The 27,737-nt window shown below is 41.6% G+C and overlaps 2 protein-coding genes and 1 pseudogene across 2 annotated transcripts; all 3 read left to right on the top strand.

Annotated features, from left to right (window-relative positions):
- The first annotated feature begins 2,928 nt into the window (after nt 1-2,928).
- On the top strand, nt 2,929-5,250 carry LOC131248739 (polygalacturonase QRT3-like; annotated as a pseudogene).
- Nucleotides 5,251-7,956: 2,706 nt separating this feature from the next.
- Nucleotides 7,957-17,132, top strand: LOC131255737 (potassium channel AKT1-like). Its single transcript, XM_058256542.1, has 11 exons — nt 7,957-8,506; nt 9,813-10,178; nt 10,659-10,716; nt 10,845-11,141; nt 11,718-11,963; nt 12,081-12,179; nt 12,729-12,761; nt 12,849-13,034; nt 13,721-13,915; nt 14,018-14,093; nt 15,826-17,132. The coding sequence occupies exons 1-11, from the start codon at nt 8,316-8,318 to the stop codon at nt 16,710-16,712; spliced, it is 2,634 nt and encodes an 877-aa protein (XP_058112525.1). The 5' UTR covers nt 7,957-8,315; the 3' UTR covers nt 16,713-17,132.
- Nucleotides 16,976-26,077, top strand: LOC131248736 (potassium channel AKT1-like). Its single transcript, XM_058249171.1, has 6 exons — nt 16,976-17,119; nt 21,679-21,778; nt 21,826-22,011; nt 22,682-22,875; nt 22,978-23,053; nt 24,804-26,077. The coding sequence occupies exons 1-6, from the start codon at nt 16,976-16,978 to the stop codon at nt 25,730-25,732; spliced, it is 1,629 nt and encodes a 542-aa protein (XP_058105154.1). The 3' UTR covers nt 25,733-26,077.
- The last annotated feature ends 1,660 nt before the right edge of the window (nt 26,078-27,737 follow it).

The following is a 27,737-nucleotide window of genomic DNA, read 5'->3' as shown; positions in this document are numbered from 1 at the left end:
CGCATGTGTGGTGGGATTTTACCACCCATGGGTGGGTTTCGAACCCAAGACCCCGTGTTGAAACTCCTCAGAGTCTATCACTGAGGCAAGGACTACCTTTTTAAAAGAAAAGAATTTTTTTTTTTTTTTTGAAAAATGGCATAGTGTCTGCTAATCTGTGAAATGGACCCATCAGTTCAACGTTCCAACAGCCACAATTGGTTCCTCATGTACACGCAGCATTATAACATAGAAGATTGATGGTTCACAAGAACACTTTAATCATTGCTGAATTTCTAGGTTCCCTCGCTCAATTCCTACGTTGCCTCGCTCAACTCCTAGGTTGCCTTGCTCAATTCCTAAGTTGCCTCGCTGAATTTTTAGGTTGCATCGCTTAATTTCTAGCTTCCCTCGTTCAATTCTTACATTGCCTCGCTCAATTTCTAGCTTCCCTCGTTCAATTCCTAGGTTGCCTCGCTGAATTTCTACACTGCCTCTCTCAATTTGTAATTTGTCTTGCTCAATTCCTTGGTTGCCTCGCTCAATTTCTATGTTTCCTTGCTCAATTTCTAGCTTCCCTCGCTCAATTCCTAGGTTGTCGCGCTCAATTTGTAAGTTGCCTCGCTCAATTTCTAGCTGCCTCGCTCAATTCCTAGGCTGCCTCGCTCAATTCCTAGGTTCCCTTGCTCAATTTCTAGCTTCCCTCGATCAATTCCTAGGTTATCTTGCTGAATTTCTATGTTGCCTCGCTCAATTTGTAGGTTGCCTCGCTCAATTCATAGGTTCCCTCGCTCAATTCATGTATTCCCTTGCTCAATTTGTAGGTTGCCTCACTCAATTCCTTAGTTACCTTGCTCAATTTCTACGTTGCCTCGCTCAATTTCTACGTTGCCTTGCTCAATTTCTAGGTTATCTCGCTCAATTCTTAGGTTGCCTCGCTTAATTCCTAGGCTCCCTTGCTCAATTTCTACATTGCCTCGCTCAATTTCTAGGTTGGCTCGTTCAATTCCTAGGTTGCCTCGCTCAATTTCTACATTGCCTCGCTCAATTCCTTATTTGCCTCGCTCAATTTCTAAGTTCCCTCGCTCAATTTCTGAGTTTCCTCTCTCAGTTTTGAGCTTGCCTCGCTAAATTTCTAGGTTCCCTTGTTCAATTTTTAGCTTGCCTCGCTCAATTCGTAGGTTGCCTCACTGAATTTCTGCGTTCCCTCACTTAATTCCTAGGTTCCCTTGCTCAATTTGTAGGTTGCCTGGCCCAATTCCTTAGTTGCCTCGCTCAATTTCCACGTTGCTTCACTCAATTCCTAGGCTACCTCGCTTAATTTTTAGGATCCCTCGATCAATTTCTAAGTCCCCTCGCTCAATTTTTAGGTTGTCTCACTCAATATTTAGGTTGTCTCGCTGAATTTTTAGGTTCCCTCACTCAATTTATAGGTTGCCTCGCTGAATTTCTAAATTCCTTCGCTCAATTCCTAACTTCCCTCGCTCAATTCCTTGCTTCCCGCACACAATTTGTAGGTTGCCTTGCTCAATTTTTAGATTGCCTCACTAAATTTCTACGTTGCCTCACTCAATTTGTAGGTTGCCTTGGATGTGATCATGTGCTTGTGGCATATCCAAGACTTGGAATTTCATCATTTTGAGGTAAAATATATATTTTAATGGGATTATTATAAACATTATGTCAAACATTACATACATACCTAATTAAATATGTTAAAATTGATTTAATAATTAAATTCAAAGCCCCATAAATATACTATGCATAGCTACTCCATTCTTACCTAGGACTATTTATACTTCATTCTTACCCTATTTCTACTCATTTTTATCCTTTTCACTCTCAAATCATCACCCCATTATCTTTCCAAGCTCTCAAAACTCAATCCTTAAGTCTCAATCTTACCTTTCACAACTTTATTCTTCAATTTTCTAGTACTTTTCATGTTAAACACAACTCCTAAAGCTCAGGGGATGAAAAGCTATAATTAAACTAAAACTTATAATAAAAAGTAAAAGTATAAATAAAATGGATTTTAGACCATTAATCTAATGGAATCTTGCGAAATAACTACGATATTTAGATAGAATAGATTCTCCTACCCCAAATTCATATACGCACATCAAGTAACTCATTCTGGAGTGTGTGTATGAACATGGGTGTGTACTAACAAGCTAACCAAGAAAAAAAAAAAAAAAAAGTCACGTCCCGCTGACCCAATCGACCCTGAGTCACTGTCCCACTGACCCGGTCGACCCCAATTCAATGACATTTCCCACTGTCAGGGTCGGTTGTTAGATCGGATACGGTATATATGGCTATGGTTATAATCCGTAGCTATAGAGGGCTGCCAAATCCACAGCAATAGACCAGCTAACTTAAAAAGCAAGCGTATTTTTGTCCTCCAATTCGATATCCGCACTTGTTAGTCTAAGTTGGTAACTTAAGTTTGTATCATTTCATAAAAACCGTTGGATAAAAGGTACTGTCTACGGTGGTAAATTTCTCCTTATTGAACTCAGACCGCGTATATGACATCCTAGATGGAGATCCATCTTGGTCCAGTGGATAAGCAGCTAGGTCCGTCCCTGGGCCACCTCGCCATCCAAATTTAGAGGATGGCATAGTCGTACCGCAATCCAGACCGTCCAAATCGCTGACCCAACTATGGATGGAGCATAATAGAAAAGTTGAACTAAGAAGATAACAATAACCATCTGATTTTCCCTTCGAATTTGGACCACTCAATATTCTACTTTTAGCCATCCATTTGGTAGCCATCAATTGGACGGTTAGGATTTGCTTTTATGTGAATGGGACCCACAATTTGGATGGTCTGGATATGGTGGTGAAAAACTAACATGGGGCCTAAGCATTGAAATCACAGAATACTCATTCCAGTCGACAGTGCGTACACCGAACATTCAGTATATATAACCCTACAAATTAATGGTGATGTTGATGGATAGCAGCGCCCAATTTGAGAAGGTAGGCCGGGCCCACTTTATTAATTAGGTAATGGATAATATATACACCGAATGTTCCATGTATTTCCCTACGCCCACATGCCTTTTTCATCCTCGCTAAACACGCTATCCTCCTACTGCAACACATTGGTGATCTTTACATCACTGCTCAAACTCCACCGTCCATTTTTCATGTGCTTCAGGAGCAAGTTTCCACCTGATGAAAACGACCGTTCTCTGCTTTTCTTACCTTTCTGATTATTGTATTATTCTTGTGGGCCCAATTCGGTGCAGACGGTGTGTAGTGGTGGGTCGGTGGCCGCCTTCCCTCTCTGGGGTTACCTTTCTGATTATTGTATTATTCTTGTGGGCCCAATTCGGTGCAGACGGTGTGTAGTGGTGGGTCGGTGGCCGCCTTCCCTCTCTGGGGTCCAGCACACACTCCAAAAAGGATTTTCGAAAATCCCATTTTGAGATGTGTGCTGGGATTCGGTCACACTTATTTGGATGGGTGGGGATGTTTGTACCAGCTTTCTGGACATTAGGTTGGCAATGGGCGTGATGGATGGTCCTGGCCCAGTCCTGATGTTGAGGCCCATCCGTAAATGGAAGCTGGGGCCTGAAATCCTTGACCGATCACTTAATGGGGCCAGAATTCGGCCTGATGAAATCCGAGCTGTTCAAAGTAGGGTGCTAACTTGGCACGGCCCACTGTGATGTTTGAGTGCCATCCAACCCGTCCATTAAATGCGTCCCCACATGATAAGCTTATATTTAAGAGCCCAGCGAGATCTATGACTTAGTTGGGCCACACCAAATGTAAAAAGGGGGGACATTGGGAAGGGGATACCCACCATAGCAAATTCCAGATGAAATGTGGGGTCCACCCTTTTGCGTATTTCTCATCCAATCCATTCATCAGCTGTGCCCCAGCTGGTTTAAGGGACCCAACAAAAATCAAAACATGCCAAAATTTACGTGGGCCACAATAAGTGAATATATAGGCTGTTGGCATATTGTCCATTTCCCCCTATGGTGTGTCCCACCTGAGTTTCTGATAAGGATGTTTCTTGACATGTAATTTTCCCATCAAGATTCCCACCCAACGAACGGTTGGATTCTAAAAACACATCACAGGTGGGCCTTGAACATATCAAAAACATACTAATTACCATAATCTGATTCTGTGGTGGGACAGATCCATGGAGGATCTCTACGTGCATCTGATGACTTCCCAACCGACAGGCATCTAATCGAGCTATGGCCATCTTCATCCTCCAAACTAACCTCAATAGAAAAGGAAGAAGCTGATGGGCTCACCCTATAATAATCTGCAGCCGTCAAATCATTCTCCTCATCCTATGAGTACATCACACTCAAAGACGTCATGCTGGACTCTAACTACAGAAGGAGGTGGCATTTCAGTAATCAACTCCCTCGGAACCTCTACACAGAACTGCTACATCACCCATTTCACCACTGATGGAATCCTAGTCCAAGGAGGACATGAGACGTTCATCAAGGACTCCTAGGGCCAGCACATCACAACCGGTGGAGATCCTGGCGAGAAGAACTTCTCTGGCATTGCAATCAATCTCACGGGCAATGACAATGCTGTCACTGACGTGGTCATTTTTTCAGCGTCGATCGGTGTCTTAGTAGTGGGCCAGGCCAACATACTAACTGGGGTCCACTGCTACAATAAGGCCACAGGATTCGGTGGGACCGGGATTTATCTACCACTACCGGGTCTGACCCAGACCCCCGGATCGTTAATGGCTATTTGGACTACACCGGGATAGTAGCCGAGGACCCGGTTCAACTCCACGTCAGTGGATCGTTTTTCCTCGGCAATGCTTACGTGGCACTTAAGTCTATCAAGGGTGTCATACGTGGCCTCAACATCGTAGATAACATGTTTTCCGGTGATGGTAGGGCTGATATTGTTAAGTTGGACCAGTCGAATGGGCCATTCACGACCGTTGATCAGGTCGTTGTTGATAGGAATGATGTACAAGGGATGGGGCTTAGATCGACGGTTGGGAGGGCGTTTGTGGATGGGAGTGCGAGCAGGTGGGCCGTTGATTTCTCTCGGGTGCTTTTGTTTCCTAACCTTATCAGGCACGTGCAATATTCGTTGCAGGTGGGTGATGGATCGTTTCCTAACCATGCGTTAAGGAACGTATCGGGGAATCGGGTTGTGGTTGAGTCGGCTGTGCCGGTGGATGCGAATGTGCATGTGTGGGTGGATCAAAGTACGGGTAGTTGTTTGGATTTCCCTCCGAATGTGGTTTATCAAGCATGAAACACAACTTGAATATTAGATAGCAAGGTTTACACCAATATATCCTCTAATATGATATGTCCAAAACTTTAGTCATTGGATTTATTTTTTCTAATAATCAATTAAAACTATTTATTTGAAAAAAAAAATTAAAAAAATCTAATGCTGAATATTCCAACCCTTTAATGGTACAAAGGTTGCTAAGATTGTTTATGCTCAAAGCAAAAGAATCAATTATCAAAATGTATAAATAATACAATTAGGCCGTGTTTGGATTCACGGTTTCAAGTGTATAGTATCGTATTAGTGGGGTTGATGGGACATGTCTCTCATTTGGAAACGAATGGCGGGCGACGCATTCAAAACGTACAAATGCGCCCGAGAACCACTTTGCATCATCGATGAGATTATACCGCGCAACCGGCCGGACCTTCAGTAAGACGTAAACAGGAAGAAAGCATTTTCTTCTTTCACTGTGTTGCTGGTAATGCTCAATATGACCGTCTTTTGACAAATCTACACCGTCCATCATCTTCCTCTTGAGATTTAAACTATGAATGATGGACTTTGATCATCCGATGATGTGGCCCACTGAGACAATCAAGCTGAAACAACAACCGAACGGTCTTCTTTTGATCATTGTAACGATCATGAGGAAGTATATGGTCATGAAAGGTCAACATGTTTTTGATGGGTTTTTCTCCCTCTACCTGATGAACGATTCAGATCTACCTTTCACTGGATGACGGTGGCCCACAACGAAAAGACGGAACCTCTGTTTCGCAACAGAGTCGACGTACGTTGACTCTATGAAGTTTGGTAGCCTACTTATTGAAGCTTCTTGGAAAATCCACTCCGTCCATTGGATTTAGGACAAAAAACCATCCGGGAGGGAGTGCTTTTGGAGTGAAATCAGCCTGGCCCGAGGATGTTTATTCCGCCGTCTATTTCATATTTAATGGTTGAGATTCTACAATAGTTTGCATAGAAACAAAAGGACACCTAGGTAAGGGTAATGCCCACCCTCTGAAGTGAATGAACGGCTCAGATCATTTAATGGAACAATGAGTGAGCCCAACTACATGCACGTATATACATTGTGTGGCCCTTATCTGATCATTTTCAAAGATTGATCTGACATGAAATTATATATATGCTAGAGTAATATGTCCTATCTAAACATTAATTAGTGGCACGTCTTCGCTGGATGTATTCTGAATATTGCCCAATATAAAAATGAACAATACTGAATACAATATAATACAACTAAAACATGAATCCAGGGTGTGTTTGGGCAATGGGATTAGTAGGGATTAGGTGGGATGGGATTCATCTAATCCTGTGCCAATTCCAGTCCATGTCCGGGAAGAATGTAAAAGCTTGGAATTAGATTAGATGTAAAAACCTGCTGGGGGCCACAAAAAGATTTGGAATAAGCTGATATTCATATTTTACCTTCATCCAGGTCCATGACCTAATCAACATGTATGGATGACAATCAAACATTACAGTGGGCCTAAGGAAGTTTTTAATGATAGACATTTAATCATTAATGTTTTCCTGTAATGTGGTCCATATGAAATTTCAATCTGCCTCAATTTTTAAATCATGAGCTAAAATGAACTGGAAAAATGGATGAACGGTTTGGATAAAACATATATTGTTGCAGGGTCCACAGGACACTTACCAGTAGCAACTGTAGCTCAAGGCGGGCTCGGCTTGCAATCTGCTTCTTTGGGTTAGTTTACGCGTTTGTACCCACGTTGGAATTTCAGCCTTTGAACCTTTGAATTTGGGTCATCTTAAATGAGTCTATCTTTATACGTTAAAAAGTCAATATCACCACTGTTTCTTGTGGTGTGGTCCACCTGAGATTTGGATCTTCTTCATTTTTGAGCTCATGCCCTAGAATGAGATGAAAAAATGGATGGACGGTCTGGAAAAAATATATCACGGTGGGCGCACATATCACCAGCCAGTTGGGAGTCCGCTACAGGTAAGGTCAGTGTACAATCTGCGTCCCGAGTATAACGTGCATGTAATTTTCCTACACGCGTGGACACGGTAGGCACTGCCCATCTGCAAGCAATCACTCGCGTGCATGGGAAATCCAAACCATCCATCTAGTGGGGACACTCATCAGATATACTCACTCAACAATCAGGACCGTTTCACTCCTCAGGCGTACCACATTGTATCAGATCAGGTGGACCACACTACATGAAAAGAGTGGTAATTGGATGCCCACCATTAAAAACTTCCTAGGGTCCACTGTGTTTATCTGCCATCTAACCTGTTAATTTTTGTGGCCCAAAGAAGTTTTTAACTGTGGCCATTCAATCACCACACTTTGATGTGGTGCGGTCACCCTCAAATGAACTGAAAAAATGGATGGACGATGTAGATTAAACACAAATCATTTTGGGGCCCACAGAGAGCACCGACCAGGAGCCACGTCACTACAGGCAGGGTAAGTATGCAATCCGCGTCAAAGGACAAACGCGTGTGATAACTGTCACACATGTGGCGAAACCACTTCTTGGTTTATTCAGTCCTTGCGCCCCCGTGAATGACCAAAGCGTTCGTTTGCATCCGTCGCGACTTAGGATCCAGTGGTGTGTTGCAACCCACAGATGCTGAAAATTCCAACGTTCAGAACCGTCCATCTTGTGTAGAATCTGTTATACGGCCCAACGCAAGTAACTAGCCCCAAACGGATGATTCCGATCATCGTTACCTGTAGATAAATCTACAACATCCGAAAAGAAAATTTTCAATGGCTAGCATTCAATTCAAAACATCAAGGGATAGGATCATCATTGAAGGATGGGGATAAGAGCTTATTTACTACAGCCAAGGGTATCTGGACGGCTCAAATCATCGGACCATCCCAGCATCTGGGCCCAGTTGGTTGCAGCGACGGATGCTAGACTCCGAAGTCTCGACAGGCAAAACGAACTCGAGTGGAAATCCCTCGAGCCTTTCCCGCAACTGAGAACGAAAGCAGAGCTGCATACGAACACATGCGTATATAAGAGCGAGCCAGCGAACGAGAGCGAGAGAGAGGTGTTTGATCTGTTGCAGCAATGACGGAGAGGAGGAATCAGAGAGGAGTATTCAGGGTGTCAGTATGCGGGGAAGAAGCGGCGGAGCAGATGTCGAGGGACGGAAGCCATTACAGTCTATCGAGTGGTATGCTTCCGTCTCTAGGCGCTCGAAGCAATCGCAGAGTCAAGCTCCAGAGATTCATCGTCTCCCCTTACGATCATCGTTACAGGTTCCTCTTCTTTCTTCCCTTTTTTCTCTCTTCTCTTTCGATTTTTGAATATGGGTCTCTTCTCTCCTTTTATAATGGATTTTGGGAATGTTCTGACTCTTTTTTGGGCAATGTTCTAATTATTTCTTTTCGTTGTTCAAGATTCTGATTGAAATCATTTATTTATTTATTATTAATTTATTTTTGGATTCTTAGAACGGTTTTGATTGGTGGCTTCATCTCTTTTCTTCTTTTTTTTTCTGTTTATTTTAACATTTCCTCTCTTTCATATGTTTTTTTTATAGAGTTTTTTAGTGATTTATTATGTTTTTCTGTGTTGATATGATATTGAAATGTCGGAAGGAAATGATGGTTTTTTTTTTTCGTCATTTTTCTTAGTATGATGTATGTCTTCTTGAATGTTTTTGCATGTTCTGTTTTCAACGATAATTAGCTGACAAATAGTCGTTTTGATGTGAGTATATGGAAATATAAGAGTAAAAAATAAAATGGTTTTGATATATGACGTTTTACTATTTGATTTTGCTCTGAAAAATCACTTCAAGTTTTTACAGTTTTCATTTCATATTATCATTTCTTTGGGTTTTCTCTTCTTGATTTTATTCAAAGAAAGTAACCCTTTCCATACAAAATTCTCTCTTTAAAATAAAATAAAATAAAATAAAAAAATAAAATAAAAATTGTGGATTTTAGATATTATTTACGTGATTTTTTATTGCATGTTGTATGCCCTTTAGTAGATTTGATGAAGAAAAGGAGGTTCAAAAAAACTTTCTTTGAATGCAAAATCAAGTTTGTGTAATTTACTTGTAATTTTGAGGATTTTACTGGTCAAAACCACCCTCATCTGCATTGGAATTTTTTTTTCCCCTTACTGTGTAATTTTCGGAAATGTTCTTTAGCTGTGTTCTTGTTGTTGTTTTTTTTTTAAAAAAAAAAAATAATTTATTTTTAAAGAATTTTTCTTGATAAGATGGTAGAAAATGATTCAACATCTTCTCAATGAAGGAAAAAGAAAAGAAAAGAAAAGAAAGAAAAAAAATTATTCAACATCGTGATTTTTAGGACCCTTTATGGATTCATTAGAGAAAAGTTTTTGTATTGAAGTTTAGATCATTTCGAGGTTTCGAAACAGTTGTCGGTATTGTGGATTTCATAGCATTTGTGCTTGTAATTGGATAAAAAACCATCCTCTAATGAGTAAATATGGTCATAGTTGAGGGAATTTGGAGTTTAGTACTGAGATTATTAAAAAATGATGTGATTTCTTGCTTGAATTAATGTGGATTGAATCTGATCTGTGCAGAGGGTGGGAGAATTTTCTTATCATTCTAGTCATCTATACCGCTTGGGTATCCCCATTCGAATTCGGATTCCTTGAGAAGCCAAAGGGTGCTTTATCTGTGGCTGACAATGTCGTTAATGGGTTCTTCGCCATAGATATCATCTTGACTTTTTTCGTGGCCTACCTAGATAGAGGGACTTACCTGCATGTGGACAGCCAAAAGCAGATCGCTTGGAAGTATTTGAGCACCTGGTTTGCTCTCGATGTCGTCTCCACAGTCCCAACTGAATGGACACAGCTGATGTTGCCACCAAAGCTCCGGTCATATGGTTTCTTCAACGTGCTTCGACTCTCGCGTCTACGCAGAGTCAGTTCGATGTTTGCCAGGTACGACCAATTTCAGTTTCTCATGGAATTAGGTAGAGAAATGGAAGATAGTTTTTTCGCTTGACTTCTAATTCTCTGATTTGGATGTGAAGCACTAGCACAAGGATTTGGACTTTTGAGTTCTTTCATGGAATCTTGCAAATGGGATGCAATTTCCATTTTGTCTTTTGAATGAGGCATTAGAAGGCCCTGATGCATCAAGATGTGCTTGTTGATGCACACAGACTGTGTGAGTGGGGACCTTGGTCCGGTTATCCAGACCATTGATCTGAAGGGCCCCATCATCCTCAGGAGGTGTTCAAAAAATTGTGGATATTGGACGATCCTAGCCATTTGATTAGGGTCCCACAGATAGGTGATTGAGGAAAAATTCAGAACAATTGGTTTAATGTTTGCCGCGATGGCGGCTTCACGATCATTTCTATAGTGTTCAGCATTCAGAAGAGTGACATGTTTCTTTTTGCTCTTTGATTTTAACAGGTTGGAGAAAGACAGAAAGTTCAACTACTTTTGTGTCCGATGTGCGAAACTTATCTGTGTAAGGTTTATATATATATATATATATATATATATATATATAATTTTTATCAAGTATTTTGGGTGTTTTTCTTGGAAGGGAAATCTTTCACTAACAACCCTCGGAATCGTTTTGGAATGTTTTTGCAGGTTACTCTATTCGCAGTTCATTGTGCTGGGTGCTTCTATTATCTTCTTGCCGCAAGGTACCATGACCCTCATAACACATGGATTGGGATGGCTATGGGCAACTTCCGTGAGAAAAGTCTCTGGACCCGCTATGTGACCACTCTCACGACTGTCGGGTATGGCGATTTGCATCCCCAGAATACAAGGGAGATGATTTTCAACCTCTTCTACATGCTCTTCAACCTTGGTTTAACAGCTTATCTGATCGGAAACATGACCAATTTGGTCGTCCAAGGGGCCAGTCGAACTAGGAAATTTGTGCGTTTTCTTACTCACAGTTGCTTGAGCTTTTTTTTTTTTTTGAATCGTAGATTGGTAAATATTGAGAACAAGGCTCTATTGGAATGCACCTTCATATTTCGTAACTCTAATCATGGGCAAGACTACGTTGTGCAAGTTCCACCATTTCCCACATGGCAGTGCTTCATGCACAGTAAATGTGGCATACAATCTAGACCATCTGAATCGTGATCCCCATTGTGGATGGAAAATATCCTGAAAATTGTACTGATTAGACAATCCTAACCTTCCATTTGATGGCCATTAAGTGGACAGCTAAAAGAAAAACTGTTGGGCTCCAAGTTTTGATGGCTGATATCAGACTGTCAAGATCTTGGTTTGTGTGATTTGCAGTCTATGCTTCACAAAGAATGGATCCCATGATTTAGGTGGTCCTGATTGACATGAATGCAATGTTTATGGTCGATATCACCACTGTTTAAGAAATGGTGGGAAACACATACTATGATATTTACAAGTATGCGATGATGCATTGATGGTTCATAGGTTCGTGTTCCCCTGATTTCTGAGATCCTTATGTTTGTGCAATGGCAGAGAGACACAATTCAAGCAGCTTCGAGTTTTGCGCAACGAAACCAGCTCCCTCCCCGGCTGCAAGATCAAATGCTTGCACACTTGTGTTTGAAGTTCAGAACGGACTCAGAGGGGCTGCAGCAGCAAGAGACTCTCGATTCCCTTCCAAAAGCCATCCGGTTCAGTATTTCACATTTCCTCTTCTACGAACTTGTCGATAAGTTGTACTTGTTCCGAGGGGTTTCAAATGACTCGGTTTTCCAGCTGGTAAACTGCTGTAAATTTTCGCCATTCCACTTGCCAATACCTTCTCATTTATTTATATTTATATTTATTGATTTATTTTTCTCTTATGCTGCCTTATTGTGTTGTGGAAATTCAAAGGTCTCAGAGATGAAAGCTGAGTACTTTCCTCCCAAAGAAGATGTGATCTTGCAGAATCAAGCACCGACGGACTTCTACATAATGGTGACCGGTGCTGTGGTAAACTCCAAACTTCTTTTTTGGAAATTTTCCCTCAAAAAAGTAAAAAAATAAAATAAAATTACTGCTTCATTCGGCACATTTTCTGCCGCAATTCTCGGTTGTTCATCAGTTGGGCCCCACTGTTAATATGTGCTGGAAACCTGATGATCAATCTGGCCTCTCTTGGGGCCAGAACACAGTAATGAACAGCCCAAATCTTGCTCGTGCCGTGTTGGCATTTGGGTTGGGGACTGGTCATGGCTGTCTGCAAGAATTCCTCCAGATCAGAACTCAGAAGCATAGCAAATTTCGTTGGCCAATGTATCAAACTACCGTTGGTCTAGTCTCCCACTTGTTAGATGAGCTGGTAGAGCTAGTGTCGTGTATGTGAGTGATCCAGGGTTCAATCCCTTTATGGTTACCTTTCAAAAAAAAAAAACAAAAAAACCTACTGATGGTCTACTTTAGTTGAAACTTAGGAACTTCTTTTGTGGTCTGTCATAATTTTCTGCTTTCTCGATTAGTTCCTACAATTGACAGTTTCGGTTTCTTGCATCTTCTCTGCAGGAACTTATCAAATACAGGAACGGAACAGAACAGGCCAGTAGTGCCATATCAGTTACACAGAACAGGAAAACTTGTAGTGTAATTGAGTGTCCTCTAACATGGGTGCATGCATGAGTGCAGGTTATTCGAGAGGCAAGGGTAGGAGATTGTTTTGGAGAGATAGGAGTGCTTTGTTACAGGCCACAGCTATTCACAGTCCGCACCAAACGGTTGTGTCAGCTACTGCAGTTGAATCGTACTTCCTTCTTGAACATCGTTCAGTCCAATGTTGGAGATGGAACTATAATAATGAACAATCTCCTTCAGGTCCGTAAACGCATGGACCCCATATACAATTGTTATACATAAATATGAAATTTCTTGTCATTATGGGATTGCATCTTACTGCAGAGGAATCATAGGGGTACTGAGCATCAGTGAACTGAGTTCTCAGATGAGCTGGATTATGTGCGTGTGAGGCCCAAGATTAGGCGATTCGCATATTTGATCTGATAGGACTGACCCGCGACCAGGAACACCTTGAGTCCCCTACATTGGAAACTCCTATTCCTAACCCTTGGTGGTGTAAAACGAGATAAAATACAATAATGTCCACATTCAAGGAAAATAGACCAAAGATTGAAGGATTAGGATCTTTGACCATGGGGACTTTTTGGAGCATTCCCCATCCATGGTATGGCCCATGGTCTAGGTCATTGAACCATGGGCCCGCATGTATCAGAATCCTCGCTGAAATTATAATTACTGTCAAGAGAAGATGTTCAAAGAGTACTATTTTCTTTTTGAAGAATTTCATTTACTTGTTGAGTTTATAGTTTTTGAACAAAATTCAGAAGTGGTATACAGAACACGTGAAGTTATTTCCAAAATACACAAAAACAAAGTTGTATGGTATGACATGAATATTGTTACACTCTCAACATGCCGTTTATGTAATGTGATGCCCTCTGTGGTTCCTTTTTTTTTTTTTTTTTTTTTTTTTGCTTTTTCAGCATCTGAAAGAGATGAAAGACCCGGTGATGGAGGGAATTTTAGCAGAGACAGAGAACATGCTCGCTCGGGGTAGGATGGACCTACCTCTCAGCCTATGCTTTGCTGCAATCAGAGGAGATGATCTTTTACTGCACCAGCTATTGAGACGTGGCTTGGACCCAAACGAATCAGACAACAGCGGGCGCACCGCACTGGTTCGTAGATTCATTTCTTTTGGCTTCTATACTACATGATTTGATCTGTTCTCCCAATGGTCGCTGATTCAGTTTTTCTCCCTGCTCTTTATATGTATTCAGCATATAGCAGCATCAAAAGGAAGTGACAACTGTGTTCTCCTCCTCCTAGATTATGGGGCGGAACCCAACAACAGAGGTATGTTCGGAAACTTCTTAAATTGTTGATGCTTGTGCGGACTCTAATTCTCTAGAAGCCATCTTTCAAAAAAAATTTAAAAAAAAATCTCTAGAAGCCCATTTTTCTTTATTTCCTCTCTTGCTGTTTGCTTGTTTTGTGATTGTGTTTTGCATTTTCTCCTTTGGATTGTTTTTCTTTCTTTTCTTCTTTTAATTCGTAGAGCAGATGTATAACTAACAAAACTGGATCACATTCTAGTGAGTCCATTGGGGCTCATTTGGACATACCTAAGAACCAGGATTTTAGTTCAGCTTTTTCAGCGGAACCAGTCCACTATTGCATTTGGGCCAAAGCTCATGTAACAGGAACCACACTTTTCTGCTCAGGAACATTCCCATCTCTTTAGTTTTTTGAGCCGACCACATCCCATCTGTCACCAAATGGGGAAATTTTCAAATTTACCTGCAGGAATTTTGTTGTAACCCAATTTTGACTTCAATTCGGTCCATCCTACCCAATTTCAAGATTTCTTCCTCAATGTTTCAGTTGTTGTACTTTAGACTCCTTCCTCTTGCAGTTGATTTGTGCAATTTCCATTCTTGGTATATCCTTGTTCACTTCCCAAAATGGTATGGTGGAATGTCAGTTATATTTGCACATTCTTTCTTATTTTAAAGAAATCCATTAACTGAAAATGCGTTGTCCTTCATAAATCTTGGTTGACTTCAATTTTTTTTATATTTTAATATCAACCACAAGAGTCACTTTCTGCTACAGAAATCAGGATAGTTTTAAATGGATTCTCTTATCCTTTATCCACAAAGAGGCTGCATGTCTACACACCCTTTCTTTATGTCTCCTTTGCCATTTTTATAAGGTTGCCTCATGGAATACATTAATGACTCAAGAGTGTTGACTTTGATAGAACCATACTACTTGCACTACATCTACAAAAACCCATTTTCTCTTGTCATCAATGCCCATCATCTCATGGTGAGGGGCTTTTTTTTTCCCCTTATAAAGTGAAGGTCTATCGATATTATTTTCTGTGGTCGTCTCCTTTTCCGTATTCTACTCTATTATAGATGATGAACCAACTGCCGCTCTTGCATTTTATGGAGTTCAACCCCATTTTGTAGTCGTCATTCGTTGCAATGTCTTGATTAAATGTTTTAAACATACATGGATCTTGCTCACATCGGGTTCTTTTACTTCAAAGAAATTAGATAGCCTAAATACCCTTTATTTTACCATTTAATACATGGGTTTCAGTATTATTATTATTATTTTAATGCCTGCAGCCTTGATGGTGCAACGCTCGTGTATTAACCACCCCCATTAACCATATGTTCTAGTGCTGATTATCAGGTTCGCTAATTCTACATGCTCACCTGGATGAGACCACGGACCACAGGCACGAATGTGTCACATGTGTGCCACATCTAAGGTATCCATGTGAGCCACACCAAGTAGATCTATTGCCAACAAATCAGACTGATATCGAATCATCATATGAGTCACACACGTAAATAGAATGTGTGCCTTTAAGAGAGTTCTCTAACCTTCCATTCTTTTCACACATGAGTGGCCCTCCTGATGACTAGACAGGCCTATATTTTGGGTCACAGCATCTAAATAGTGAGGCCCACACAACCCGGGGTTTGGGTGTGGCACATACGTCCCCACTTGTCTATTAAATCAACCCCAATTTTTTTTTTTTATCTTTTTTTTTTTTTTTTTATTCACACAGATTCAGAAGGAAGTATCCCTCTGTGGGAAGCAATTCTCCAAAAGCATGAATCGGTGATCAAATTGCTGGTGGAGAATGGTGCAAATATCTACTCTGGTGATGTGGGCCAGTTTGCTTGCACGGCCGTTGAGCTAGACAACTTAGAACTGCTCAAGGACATTGTCCATTATCGGGGTGATGTCACTCTGCCTAAGAACAATGGAACAACTGCTCTCCATGTCGCTGTCTGCGAGGGGAATTACAACATAGTCAAATTTCTATTAGACCAAGGGGCCGACATGGACAAACCCGATGCCCAAGGTTGGTCTGCAAGGGCTCTGGCTGATCAACAGGGCCACGAAGAGATAAAAGCCCTCTTCCAAGCCAAGAAAGAGTGTGCTGATCACTCCATCATGGTCTCCAATCCCCCAAGCGTGAAGTTCATTGGGAAGTTCAAGAGCGAGCCATCAATCCATCCATCATCCCATGACAGCATGCCACTCATTGGCGATGGGCGGTCTTGGGGGACGAACCTTCGCAGGCGTAAGATCAACAACTTCCACAACTCACTGTTTGGGATCATGTCTGCTGCTCACGCAGATGAGAGGAGCCCGCTTCGATCTGCAGGCCCCGCAAGATGCATCGGGCCATGCGGCATTCACCGTGCTAGGATCACGATTAGCTGCCCCAAGAAGGGCGATGTGGCAGGGAAACTCATGCTCCTTCCGGAATCTTTTCAAGAGCTGCTCGACATTTGTGCTAAGAAATTCGGGTTCGTACCCACCAAAGTCCTCACCAAAGATGGAGCTGAAATTGATGATATAGAGCTGATAAGAGATGGTGATCATCTGATTCTTGTTGGTGATGATGGGGCAAGAGAAGCTGACAGCCAAAAGACAGGAGAATGAAGGGTGGTGAGAAAGGTGCATGGAAACCAATCTTTTTTTGTAATAGATGTGCTTTTCGGCCATTTGGTGCGACCATTGATTGCCGCATGGGATTACTGAGCTTGGAGATGGACAAGAGATCTGGTGGGCCACTCTGTTTTTCATGGGCTATCACTGGATTTTGGTTGGTGATCTTGGTGTGGAAGTCAATGGGAAGTGGGACATGGTGTGGAAGGGAGAGAATTGAATGAATGAATAGATAGATGGAGTTGAGAGATTGAAGAATGTCTATGATCAATGTAGCTGTCGGGGGGAACACCCATCCTTCAATAAAAGAAGGGAGATTGGGTGAGAATAATGTGTTTTTGCCACGTCATTTTCAAAGTTCCAAAGGAAAATCTGTCTCCAAGGGGGTTTTGTATACAAAGGTATGTTCATCCATTCTTTTGAAAAAAAAAAAAAACTTTTCTAGAGAACGCTTCCACCAACGTTTCCACCAAGAAGCTTTGTAGTATCACCTTATGATACAAGAGAAATTGTGGGGCCCACCATGACATAAAAATTGACATCCAATCCGTCTATCATGTGCACCCCCTCGTGTTAGCTGTGCTTGCTAAAAACAAGGCCAATCCATGACTCAGATGGGCCACACCAGAGGAGCTTTTTCTGCATGCTACACCCAATACACAGCCACGATATTGTAGACGTCGCATGCATGATCTTAACTACATGTCACTATCTAAAATCGGATTGCTTAAAACAATTCTAACCTTTGATTCTTGGCTACTTGTAGAAACAGAACCATAGATTTTTCATTTTAACTGTCCAATAGATGTCCACCAATTAGATAGTTAAATAATCTAATAATCAAGATATTTGGATAAGGATATATCTAAACAAGGACCATGACCTTATTCTATAAGAGTATTTGTGGGGCCCACCTTGACATAAAAATGACATCCAATCCGTCCATCATGTACGCCCCCTCGTGTTCACTTTGCTTGCCAAAAATCAGGTCAATCCATAACGCAGGTGGGCCACACCAGAGGGAAGTTTACACATTCACTAAATTATAGATGTGGCATCCATTAACTTAAACCAACTAAATGATTTTTAACTACAAGTCACTGTCCAAAATCAGATTAATTAAACAACTCTAACCTTTGATTCTTGGCTACTCGTTGAAACAGAACCATAGGTTTTTCATTTTAACTGTCCAATAGATGTCCACCAATCAGATAATTAAATAATCTAACAATCATGATATTTGCATCAGGATACATCTAAAAAAGGGAAATGATTTGTACTGTTTAAATTAAATTAATTATATTTCATATATTTAATTTCTAACTGCTTGTGTATCATACTTTACACTCTCCCAGAGTAGCATGGAAGCAGATTGCATGTGACCCTGGCACATAGATATGCCAGTGCCAGGGCTGTGGGGCTCACAGAGATGTCTGTGACAAATCCACTCCGTCCATCTGTTTTGAAAGACCAAAAAAGGATAGAATTCCAAAAATCAGGAAGATCCAAAACTCATGTGGGCCACACAAACGAAACAGTTGGAATGGAAAATTCCGCCTTTGAACTGGAGCTGACGATGACGTTTATATGCAATCCAAACCGTTCACAGGGTTATTACCAGTCAGATAACTGTAGGTACAAATATCGTCAAGATACAAAACTTATATCATCACAGGCGTTCAATCCTCACTGTTTTGTGTCTTGGATCTGCCTGAGTTTCCTGTCCTATTCTGGTCTTACAAAAACAGATGGACAGAGTGGATTTGTCATGGAGATCTCTGTGGGCCCCACAGCCCCTGGCACAGAAATATCTCTGTTCCCGGGCCCGGGGTCGCAGGCAATCCGCTTCCGAGTAGTCTTCATCTTTTCACGTTTGATTACTATACGTTCTGCTATATGGGGCCCACTGTGATATTTAGTTACCATCCAATCCTTCCACTAGACGTGAAACTGCATTTTAGGACCATTGACAAAAAATTCTACTGATCTATGACACAAGTAGGCCACATCGAAGGGAACGATCGAGGACATTAGGGACAGTGATGCCTACCAGTGAAACTTTCAGATGGAATACGTGTCTACATTGTACTGTATATGCCATCCAATCCATTCATAAGGTGCGTCTCACCAGAGATATGTACGGTTAAGATGAAGTCTCACCCAGTTATGGTTTTGATTCCGACCATACGTCATTATTGGGCCTCACACAGATCTCTATAGCGATTTCGGGAACGGATTGGCTACTCCACCTGCCACCAGCCCAGTGGCTGATGGTCGGTGCTCTGTGGGCCCCACCATGATGTATGTGATTCATCCACTTTTACAGATCATTTTAGGGCCTTAAACTGAAAATGATAGGAATATAAATCTCATTTGGATCACACCACAGGAAAACAATAGTGATTGGATATCCACCATTAAAATCCTCCTAAGGTCCATTGTACTGTTTATTTGACATCCAATCTGTTGATTAGGTCGTATAGACCCAGATGAAGTGAAAAAACAAATATCAGGTTGATCCAAAACTTTTATGGCCCCAACAAGTTTTTAATGGTTGAAGTTCACTCGATACTGTTTCCTTTAATGTAGTCCAATTGGGACTGGGACATACCTCAGTTTTGGTCTCATACTAAAAAATATATGGACGGCATAAATGAAACATATACATCATGGTAGGGCTCATAGAGCACCGACCACAGCCATTGGCCGGTGGCAGGGGTAGTAGCCAACCCGTTTCCGGCGATTTCCACGCAGAGGAAGGAAACGTATGGACTGGTGCACCTCACACCAACTATATAGCTGCTGTATTGCCGTCGGCAAAATCCATGAATCTGATCATGAGTTATGTGTTATATTCAAACCGTCCATTCATTTGGCGAGCACGTGTAAGGACTAAGCTCCAGGGACGACGGGAACGCCTGCAATAATTTCGACGACTTTCCCCTCCGTGTCAGGACTAAGGACGAGGGGAGTTATTTGATACTCTGGCTGTCTATGGCTGTATATGACGTTGGATACGCGGGTATTTGTAGATGGTATATGTGTCGTATATTAACTCAAATTAGACCGAGTAAATGGTGCAGTCCACTGTCACCAATCGACCCTTTAGCAACCGGTTTGCTTGTACAATCCTAACCTTTGATTCAAATAATATGATTTCATGGTAGTGATCCCCTCCCCTTTGTTCCCTTTGGTGTGGTCCACAAAAGTCATGGATTAGGCTATATTTTTAGATATAAGTCTACTATCATAAGCCTCGCCTAATGGACGGTTTAGATAATTCTATCACGTCACAGAGAGCCCCACGTAGCTTCAACATATGGTCATTCACATGGACGAGATTTTATTTTATTTTTTTAAATGATAGTTTTTTATTAGGATTTAAATGGTGGCAATGCGTGCAAGTGTTTATCAGGCGGTGGATGTAAGCAAACCATTTGTCTTCAGGATTAGTTCATACAGGATGTTGATTGTAAATGTCCGTCCAATCAAACCATTCATCCTTCTGATCTGATTGTCGATCTTCTAGATTGGTCCAATAGCCGTTAATCTTCAAGCTCGGTCCAAAGATATATTTTGCATTAGATGAAAATACCCTGACGACTGATCCTACGCACGATCGGTAAGAGTTAAATCCCCACTGTTTCGAACGGTGTTGTCCACTTGAGCTTTGGATCTAACTTATTTTTTGGGAGCTTTGGATCTAACTTATTTTTTGGGCTAATATCCTAAAATGAGCTTGCAAAATCGAAGGACGGTTCCAATAAAATACATATATCGTGGTGGGCCCCAGAGACTTTTGACACCCGCTTTAAGGCTGGTGGTAGGGTCATCATCTAAACCGCGTCCACTGGCTCGGCGGCTCTATGTACGGGAAACTCCTTTGCTCTTTGATTTCATTTTTCCTTTTAATTATATAATCAGCCAATCACTTCAACTCCTTATCTCAGAAACCCATTAGTATCGGGGTCCATGATTTTGACGGTTTGGATTGAGGCACATGCCATGCATGCGTTTGTGGGGTTCATGCATGCATAAGATATACAGTACTCCTGCAGAGTATGTTGTGGTTCCAACCACTTTATCCACGACAAGATGTCGTAATTCCACACGCGCATACATACAAATATGTTAAAATGGTAAACAAATCAACATCTGCGCCGTCCACTGCCCTGTAGATGTCATGGCCAGAAAATCAGCTGCGTCACTCATCAGGCTTTTACTACCAAACAAATAGAGTCAAACAGGTACTTTTAAGCCATCCACTTATTTCATAAATCGTGTACCACATGATAAGTGGACCATCCTGATTTCCGTATAAGTAAATCAACACATATCTCCCACCTAATGGACGGATCCGATTTTCCATACATGAATCACATCGGCAGATGGGGGTCCCTCATTGTCAATGGGCCACACGCGTGCGTGGGATTAATAAACCTCCTGCATTTAGATGGGGCCCAGTGCGTCCAAAGTCAAATCCATGCTATATACGGAATCATGATTAGGTCAAAGTATATTATTTTGCCACAGAGAATTCGATTATTTACTTAAATAGCCATTGACTCTGATGCCTCCACTCCCTATCTAGACTCATGTTCAATCGTCACCATCTCTTTCTTTATTTCTAATATATTATAAAGTGGAATTTCAGTGGCATTTGGGTTGGGGACTGGTCATGGCTGTCTGCAAGAATTCCTCCAGATCAGAACTCAGAAGCATAGCAAATTTCGTTGGCCAATGTATCAAACTACCGTTGGTCTAGTCTCCCACTTGTTAGATGAGCTGGTAGAGCTAGTGTCGTGTATGTGAGTGATCCAGGGTTCAATCCCTTTATGGTTACCTTTCAAAAAAAAAAACAAAAAAACCTACTGATGGTCTACTTTAGTTGAAACTTAGGAACTTCTTTTGTGGTCTGTCATAATTTTCTGCTTTCTCGATTAGTTCCTACAATTGACAGTTTCGGTTTCTTGCATCTTCTCTGCAGGAACTTATCCAATACAGGAACGGAACAGAACATGCCAGTAGTGCCATATCAGTTACACAGAACAGGAAAACTTGTAGTGTAATTGAGTGTCCTCTAACATGGGTGCATGCATGAGTGCAGGTTATTCGAGAGGCAAGGGTAGGAGATTGTTTCGGAGAGATAGGAGTGCTTTGTTACAGGCCACAGCTATTCACAGTCCGCACCAAACGGTTGTGTCAGCTACTGCGGTTGAATCGTACTTCCTTCTTGAACATCGTTCAGTCCAATGTTGGAGATGGAACTATAATAATGAACAATCTCCTTCAGGTCCGTAAACACATGAACCCCATATACAATTATTATACATAAATATGAAATCTTATGTCATTATGGGATTGCATCTTACTGCTGAGGAATCATAGGGGTACTGAGCATCAGTGAACTGAGTTCTCAGATGAGCTGGATTATGTGCGTTTGAGGCCCAAGATTAGGCGATTTGCATATTTGATCTGATGGGACTGACCCACGACTGGGAACACCTTGAGTCCCCTACATTGGAAACTCCTATTCCTAACCCTTGGTGGTGTAAAACGAGATAAAATACAATAATGTCCACATTCAAGGAAAATAGACCAAAGATTGAAGGATTAGGATCTTTGACTATGGGGACTTTTTGGAGCATTCCCCATCCATGGTATGGCCCATGGTCTAGGTCACTGAACCATGGGCCCGCATGTATCAGAATCCTCGCTGAAATTATAATTACTGTCAAGAGAAGATGTTCAAGGAGTACTATTTTCTTTTTGAAGAATTTCATTTAGTTGTTGAGTTTATAGTTTTTGAACAAAATTCAGAAGTTATATACAGAACACATAAAGTTATTTCCAAAATACACCAAAACAAACTTGTACGGTATGACATGACTATTGTTACACTCTCAACATGCCGTTTATGTAATGTGATGCCCTCTGTGGTTCCTTTTTTTTTTTTTCTTCAGCATCTGAAAGAGATGAAAGACCCGGTGATGGAGGGAGTTTTAGCAGAGACAGAGAACATGCTCGCTCGGGTAGGATGGACCTACCTCTCAGCCCATGCTTTGCTGCAATCAGAGGAGATGATCTTTTACTGCACCAGCTATTGAGACGTGGCTTGGACCCAAACGAATCAGACAACAGCGGGCGTACCGCACTGGTTCGTAGATTCATTTCTTTTGGCTTCTATACTACATGATTTGATCTGTTCTCCCAATGGTCGCTGATTCAGTTTTTCTCCCTGCTCTTTATATGTATTCAGCATATAGCAGCATCAAAAGGAAGTGACAACTGTGTTCTCCTACTCCTAGATTATGGGGCGGAACCCAACAGCAGAGGTATGTTCGGAAACTTCCTAAATTGTTGATGCTTGTGCGGACTCTAATTCTCTAGAAGCCATCTTTCAAAAAAAAAAAAATTTAAAAATCTCTAGAAGCCCATTTTTCTTTATTTCCTCTCTTGCTGTTTGCTTGTTTTGTGATTGTGTTTTGCATTTTCTCCTTTGGATTTTTTTTCTTTCTTTTCTTCTTTTAATTCGTAGAGCAGATGTATAACTAACAAAACTGGATCACATTCTAGTGAGTCCATTGGGGCTCATTTGGACATACCTACGAACCAGGATTTTAGTTCAGCTTTTTCAGCTGAACCAGTCCACTATTGCATTTGGGCCAAAGCTCATGTAACAGGAACCACACTTTTCTGCTCAGGAACATTCCCATCTCATTAGTTTTTTCAGCCGACCACATCCCATCTGTCACCAAATGGCGAAATTTCCAAATTTACCTGCAGGAATTTTGTTGTAACCCAATTTTGACTTCAATTCGGTCCATCCTACCCAATTTCAAGATTTCTTCCTCAATGTTTCAGTTGTTGTACTTTAGACTCCTTCCTCTTGCAGTTGATTTGTGCAATTTCCTTCTTGGTATATCCTTGTTCACTTCCCAAAATGGTATGGTGGAATGTCAGTTATATTTGCACATTCTTTCTTATTTTAAAGAAATCCATTAACTGAAAATGCGTTGTCCTTCATAAATCTTGGTTGACTTCAATTTTTTTTATATTTTAATATCAACCACGAGTCACTTTCTGCTACAGAAATCAGGATAGTTTTAAATGGATTCTCTTATCCTTTATCCACAAAGAGTCTGCATGTCTACACACCCTTTCTTTATGTCTCCTTTGCCATTTTTATAAGGTTGCTTCATGGAATACATTAATGACTCAAGAGTGTTGACTTTGATAGAACCATACTACTTGCACTACATCTACAAAAACCCATTTTCTCTTGTCATCAATGCCCATCATCTCATGGTGAGGGGCTTTTTTTTTTTCCCCTTATAAAATGAAGGTTATCGATATTATTTTCTGTGGTCGTCTCCTTTTCCGTATTCTACTCTATTATAGATGATGAACCAACTGCCGCTCTCGCATTTTATGGAGTTCAACCCCATTTTGTAGTCGTCATTCGCTGCAATGTCTTGATAAAATGTTTTAAACATACATGGATCTTGCTCACATCGGGTTCTTTTACTTCAAAGAAATTAGATAGCCTAAATACCCTTTATTTTACCATTTAATACATGGGTTTCAGTATTATTATTATTATTTTAATGCCTGCAGCCTTGATGGTGCAACGCTCTTGTATTAACCACCCCCATTAACCATATGTTCTAGTGCTGTGTTCTATAATGATTATCAGGTTCGCTAATTCTACATGCTCACCTGGATGAGACCACGGACCACAGGCACGAATGTGTCACATGTGTGCCACATCTAAGGTATCCATGTGAGCCACACCAAGTAGATCTATTGCCAACAAATCAGACTGATATCGAATCATCATATGAGTCACACACGTAAATAGAATGTGTGCCTTTAAGAGAGTTCTCTAACCTTCCATTCTTTTCACACATGAGTGGCCCTCCTGATGACTAGACAGGCCTATATTTTGGGTCACAGCATCTAAATAGTGAGGCCCACACAACCCGGGGTTTGGGTGTGGCACATTCGTCCCCACTTGTCTATTAAATCAACCCCAAATTATTATTTTTTTATCATTTTTTTTTTATATATATAAAATTCACACAGATTCAGAAGGAAGTATCCCTCTGTGGGAAGCAATTCTCCAAAAACATGAATCGGTGATCAAATTGCTGGTGGAGAATGGTGCAAATATCTACTCTGGTGATGTGGGCCAGTTTGCTTGCACGGCTGTTGAGCTAAACAACTTAGAACTGCTCAAGCACATTGTCCGTTATGGGGGTGATGTCACTTTGCCTAAGAACAATGGAACAACCGCTCTCCATGTCGCTGTCTGCGAGGGGAATTACAACATAGTCAAATTTCTATTAGACCAAGGGGCCGACATCGACAAACCCGATGCCCAAGGTTGGTCTGCAAGGGCTCTGGCTGATCAACAGGGCCACGAAGAGATAAAAGCCCTCTTCCAAGCCAAGAAAGAGTGTGCTGATCACTCCATCCTGGTCTCCAATCCCCCAAGCGTGAAGTTCATTGGGAAGTTCAAGAGCGAGCCATCAATCCGCCCATCATCCCATGACAGCATGCCCCTCATTGGTGAGGGGGGGTCTTGGGGGACCAACCTTCGCAGGCGTAAGATCAACAACTTCCACAACTCACTGTTTGGGATCATGTCTGCTGCTCATGCAGATGACAGGAGCCCGCTTCCTTCTGCGGGCCCCTCAAGATGCATCAGGCCATGCAGCATTCACCGTGCTAGGATCACGATTAGCTGCCCCAAGAAGGGCGATGTGGCAGGGAAACTCATGCTCCTTCCGGAATCTTTTCAAGAGCTGCTTGACATTGGTGCTAAGAAATTCGGGCTCGTCCCCACCAAAGTCCTCACCAAAGATGGAGCTGAAATTGATGATATAGAGCTCATAAGAGATGGTGATCATCTGATTCTTGTTGGTGATGATGGGGCAAGAGAAGCTGACAGCCAAAAGACGGGAGAAAGAAGGGTGGTGAGAAAGGTGCATGGAAACCAATCTTTTTTGTAATAGACATGTGCTTTTCAGCCATTTGGCGCGCCCATTGATTGCCACGTTGGATTACTGAGCTTGGACACAAGAGATCTGGTGGGCCACTCTGTTTTTCATGGGCTATCACTGGATTTTGGTTGGTGATCTTGGTGTGGAAGTCGATGGGAAGTGGGGCATGGTGTGGAAGGGAGAGAATTGAATGAATGAATAGAAAGATGGAGTTGAGAGATTGAAGAATGTCTATGATGAATGTAGCTGTCGGGGGGGGAACACCCATCCTTCAGTAAAAGAAGGGAGATTGGGTGAGAATAATATGTTTTTGCCCTGTCATTTTCAAAGTTCCAAAGGAAAATCTGTCTCCAAGTGGTGCTTGTATACAAGGATATGTTCATCCATTCTTTTTTTTTTTTTTTTTTTTTTTTTTTAAAAAAAAAAAAAAAAAAAAAAAACTTTTCTAGAGAACGGTTCCACCAAGAGGCTTTGTAGTATCACCTTATGCTACAAGAGCATTTGTGGGGCCCACCATGACATAAAAATTGACATCCAATCCGTCTATCATGTGCACCCCCTCGTGTTTGCTCCGCTTGTCAAGAAAACGGCCAACCCATGACTCAAGTGGGCCACACCAGAGGGAACTCTTTCTGCATGCTACACCCAATACACAGCCACGATATTGTAGACGTCGCATGCATGATCTTTTTTATTTTTAGTTTTTGGGTTAGCTTGTTAGTACACCCCCTGTCAGATCACACTTCACTGTAAGCCACCCATTAGGGAATCGATGCTAAGACCTCGGTGTTGAAACTAGATATCTTTCACTCAGTCTACCACTTGAGGTATGGATCTGTTTAAATTAAATTAATTCCCCCAGATTTTATGTATGCCAGTGCCAGGGCTGTGGGGCTCACAGATATGTCCGTGATAAATCCACTCCGTCCATGTGTTTTAAAAGACCACGCTAGGATTGGATTCCAAAAGTCAGGGAGATCCAAAACTCAGATAGGCCACACAAACGAAACAGTTGGAATGGAAAATTCCACCTTTGAAACCTTTCTGGAGCTGACGATGATGTTTATATGCAATCCAAACCGTTCACAGGGTTATTACCACTCAGATAACTGTCGGCACGAATATCATCCTGATACAAAACTTGTATCACCTCAGGCGTTCAATCCTCACAGTTTTGTTCCTTGGATCTGCCTGATTTTTAAATTTCTGTCCTATTCTGGTCTTGCAAAACCGATGAACAGAGTGGATTTGTCATGGACATCTTTGTGGGCCCCACAGCCCCGGGGTCGCGGGCAATCCGCTTCCGTAGTCTCATCTTTTCACGTTCGAGTACCATACGTTCTGCTATATGGGGCCCACTGTGATATTGAGGTACCATCCAATCCTTCCACTAGACGTGAAACTGCATTTTAGGACTAGTGACAAAAAATTCTCCTGATCTATGACACAAGGAGGCCACATCGAAGGGAACGATCGAGGACATTAGGGACAGTGATGCCTACCGGAGAAACTTTCAGATGGAATACGGGTCTACAATTTACTGTACATGCCATCCAATCCATTCATAAGGTGTGTCTCACCAGAGAGATGTACGGTTAAGATGAAGTCTCACCCAATTATGGTTTTGATTCCGACCATACGCCATTATTGGACCCCACAGCTTGTAGATATGGCGATTGCCATGCAGAGGAACGCGTGCAATAATTTCCACGACTTTCCCCTCCGTGTAAGGACTAAAAGTACAAGGGGAGTTATTAGATACTCTGGCTGTATATGACGTTGAATACGCGGGTACTTATAGATGGTGCATGTGTCGTATATTAACTCAAATTAGACCGAGTAAATGGTGCAGCCCACTGTCACCAATCGACCCTAAAGCAACCGGTTTGCTTGTACAATCCTAACCTTTGATTCACGGAATATGTTTTCATGGTAGGGATCCCCTCCCCTTTGTTCCCTTCGGTGTGGCCCACCTAAGTCATGGATTAGGCTAGATTTTTATATATAAGACTAA

The sequence above is a fragment of the Magnolia sinica genome, chromosome 1, assembly GCF_029962835.1.
Source record: "Magnolia sinica isolate HGM2019 chromosome 1, MsV1, whole genome shotgun sequence".
Taxonomy (NCBI): domain Eukaryota; kingdom Viridiplantae; phylum Streptophyta; class Magnoliopsida; order Magnoliales; family Magnoliaceae; genus Magnolia; species Magnolia sinica.
Note: the sequence above shows the minus strand (reverse complement) of the source record. Positions and strands in the feature narration are given on the sequence as shown.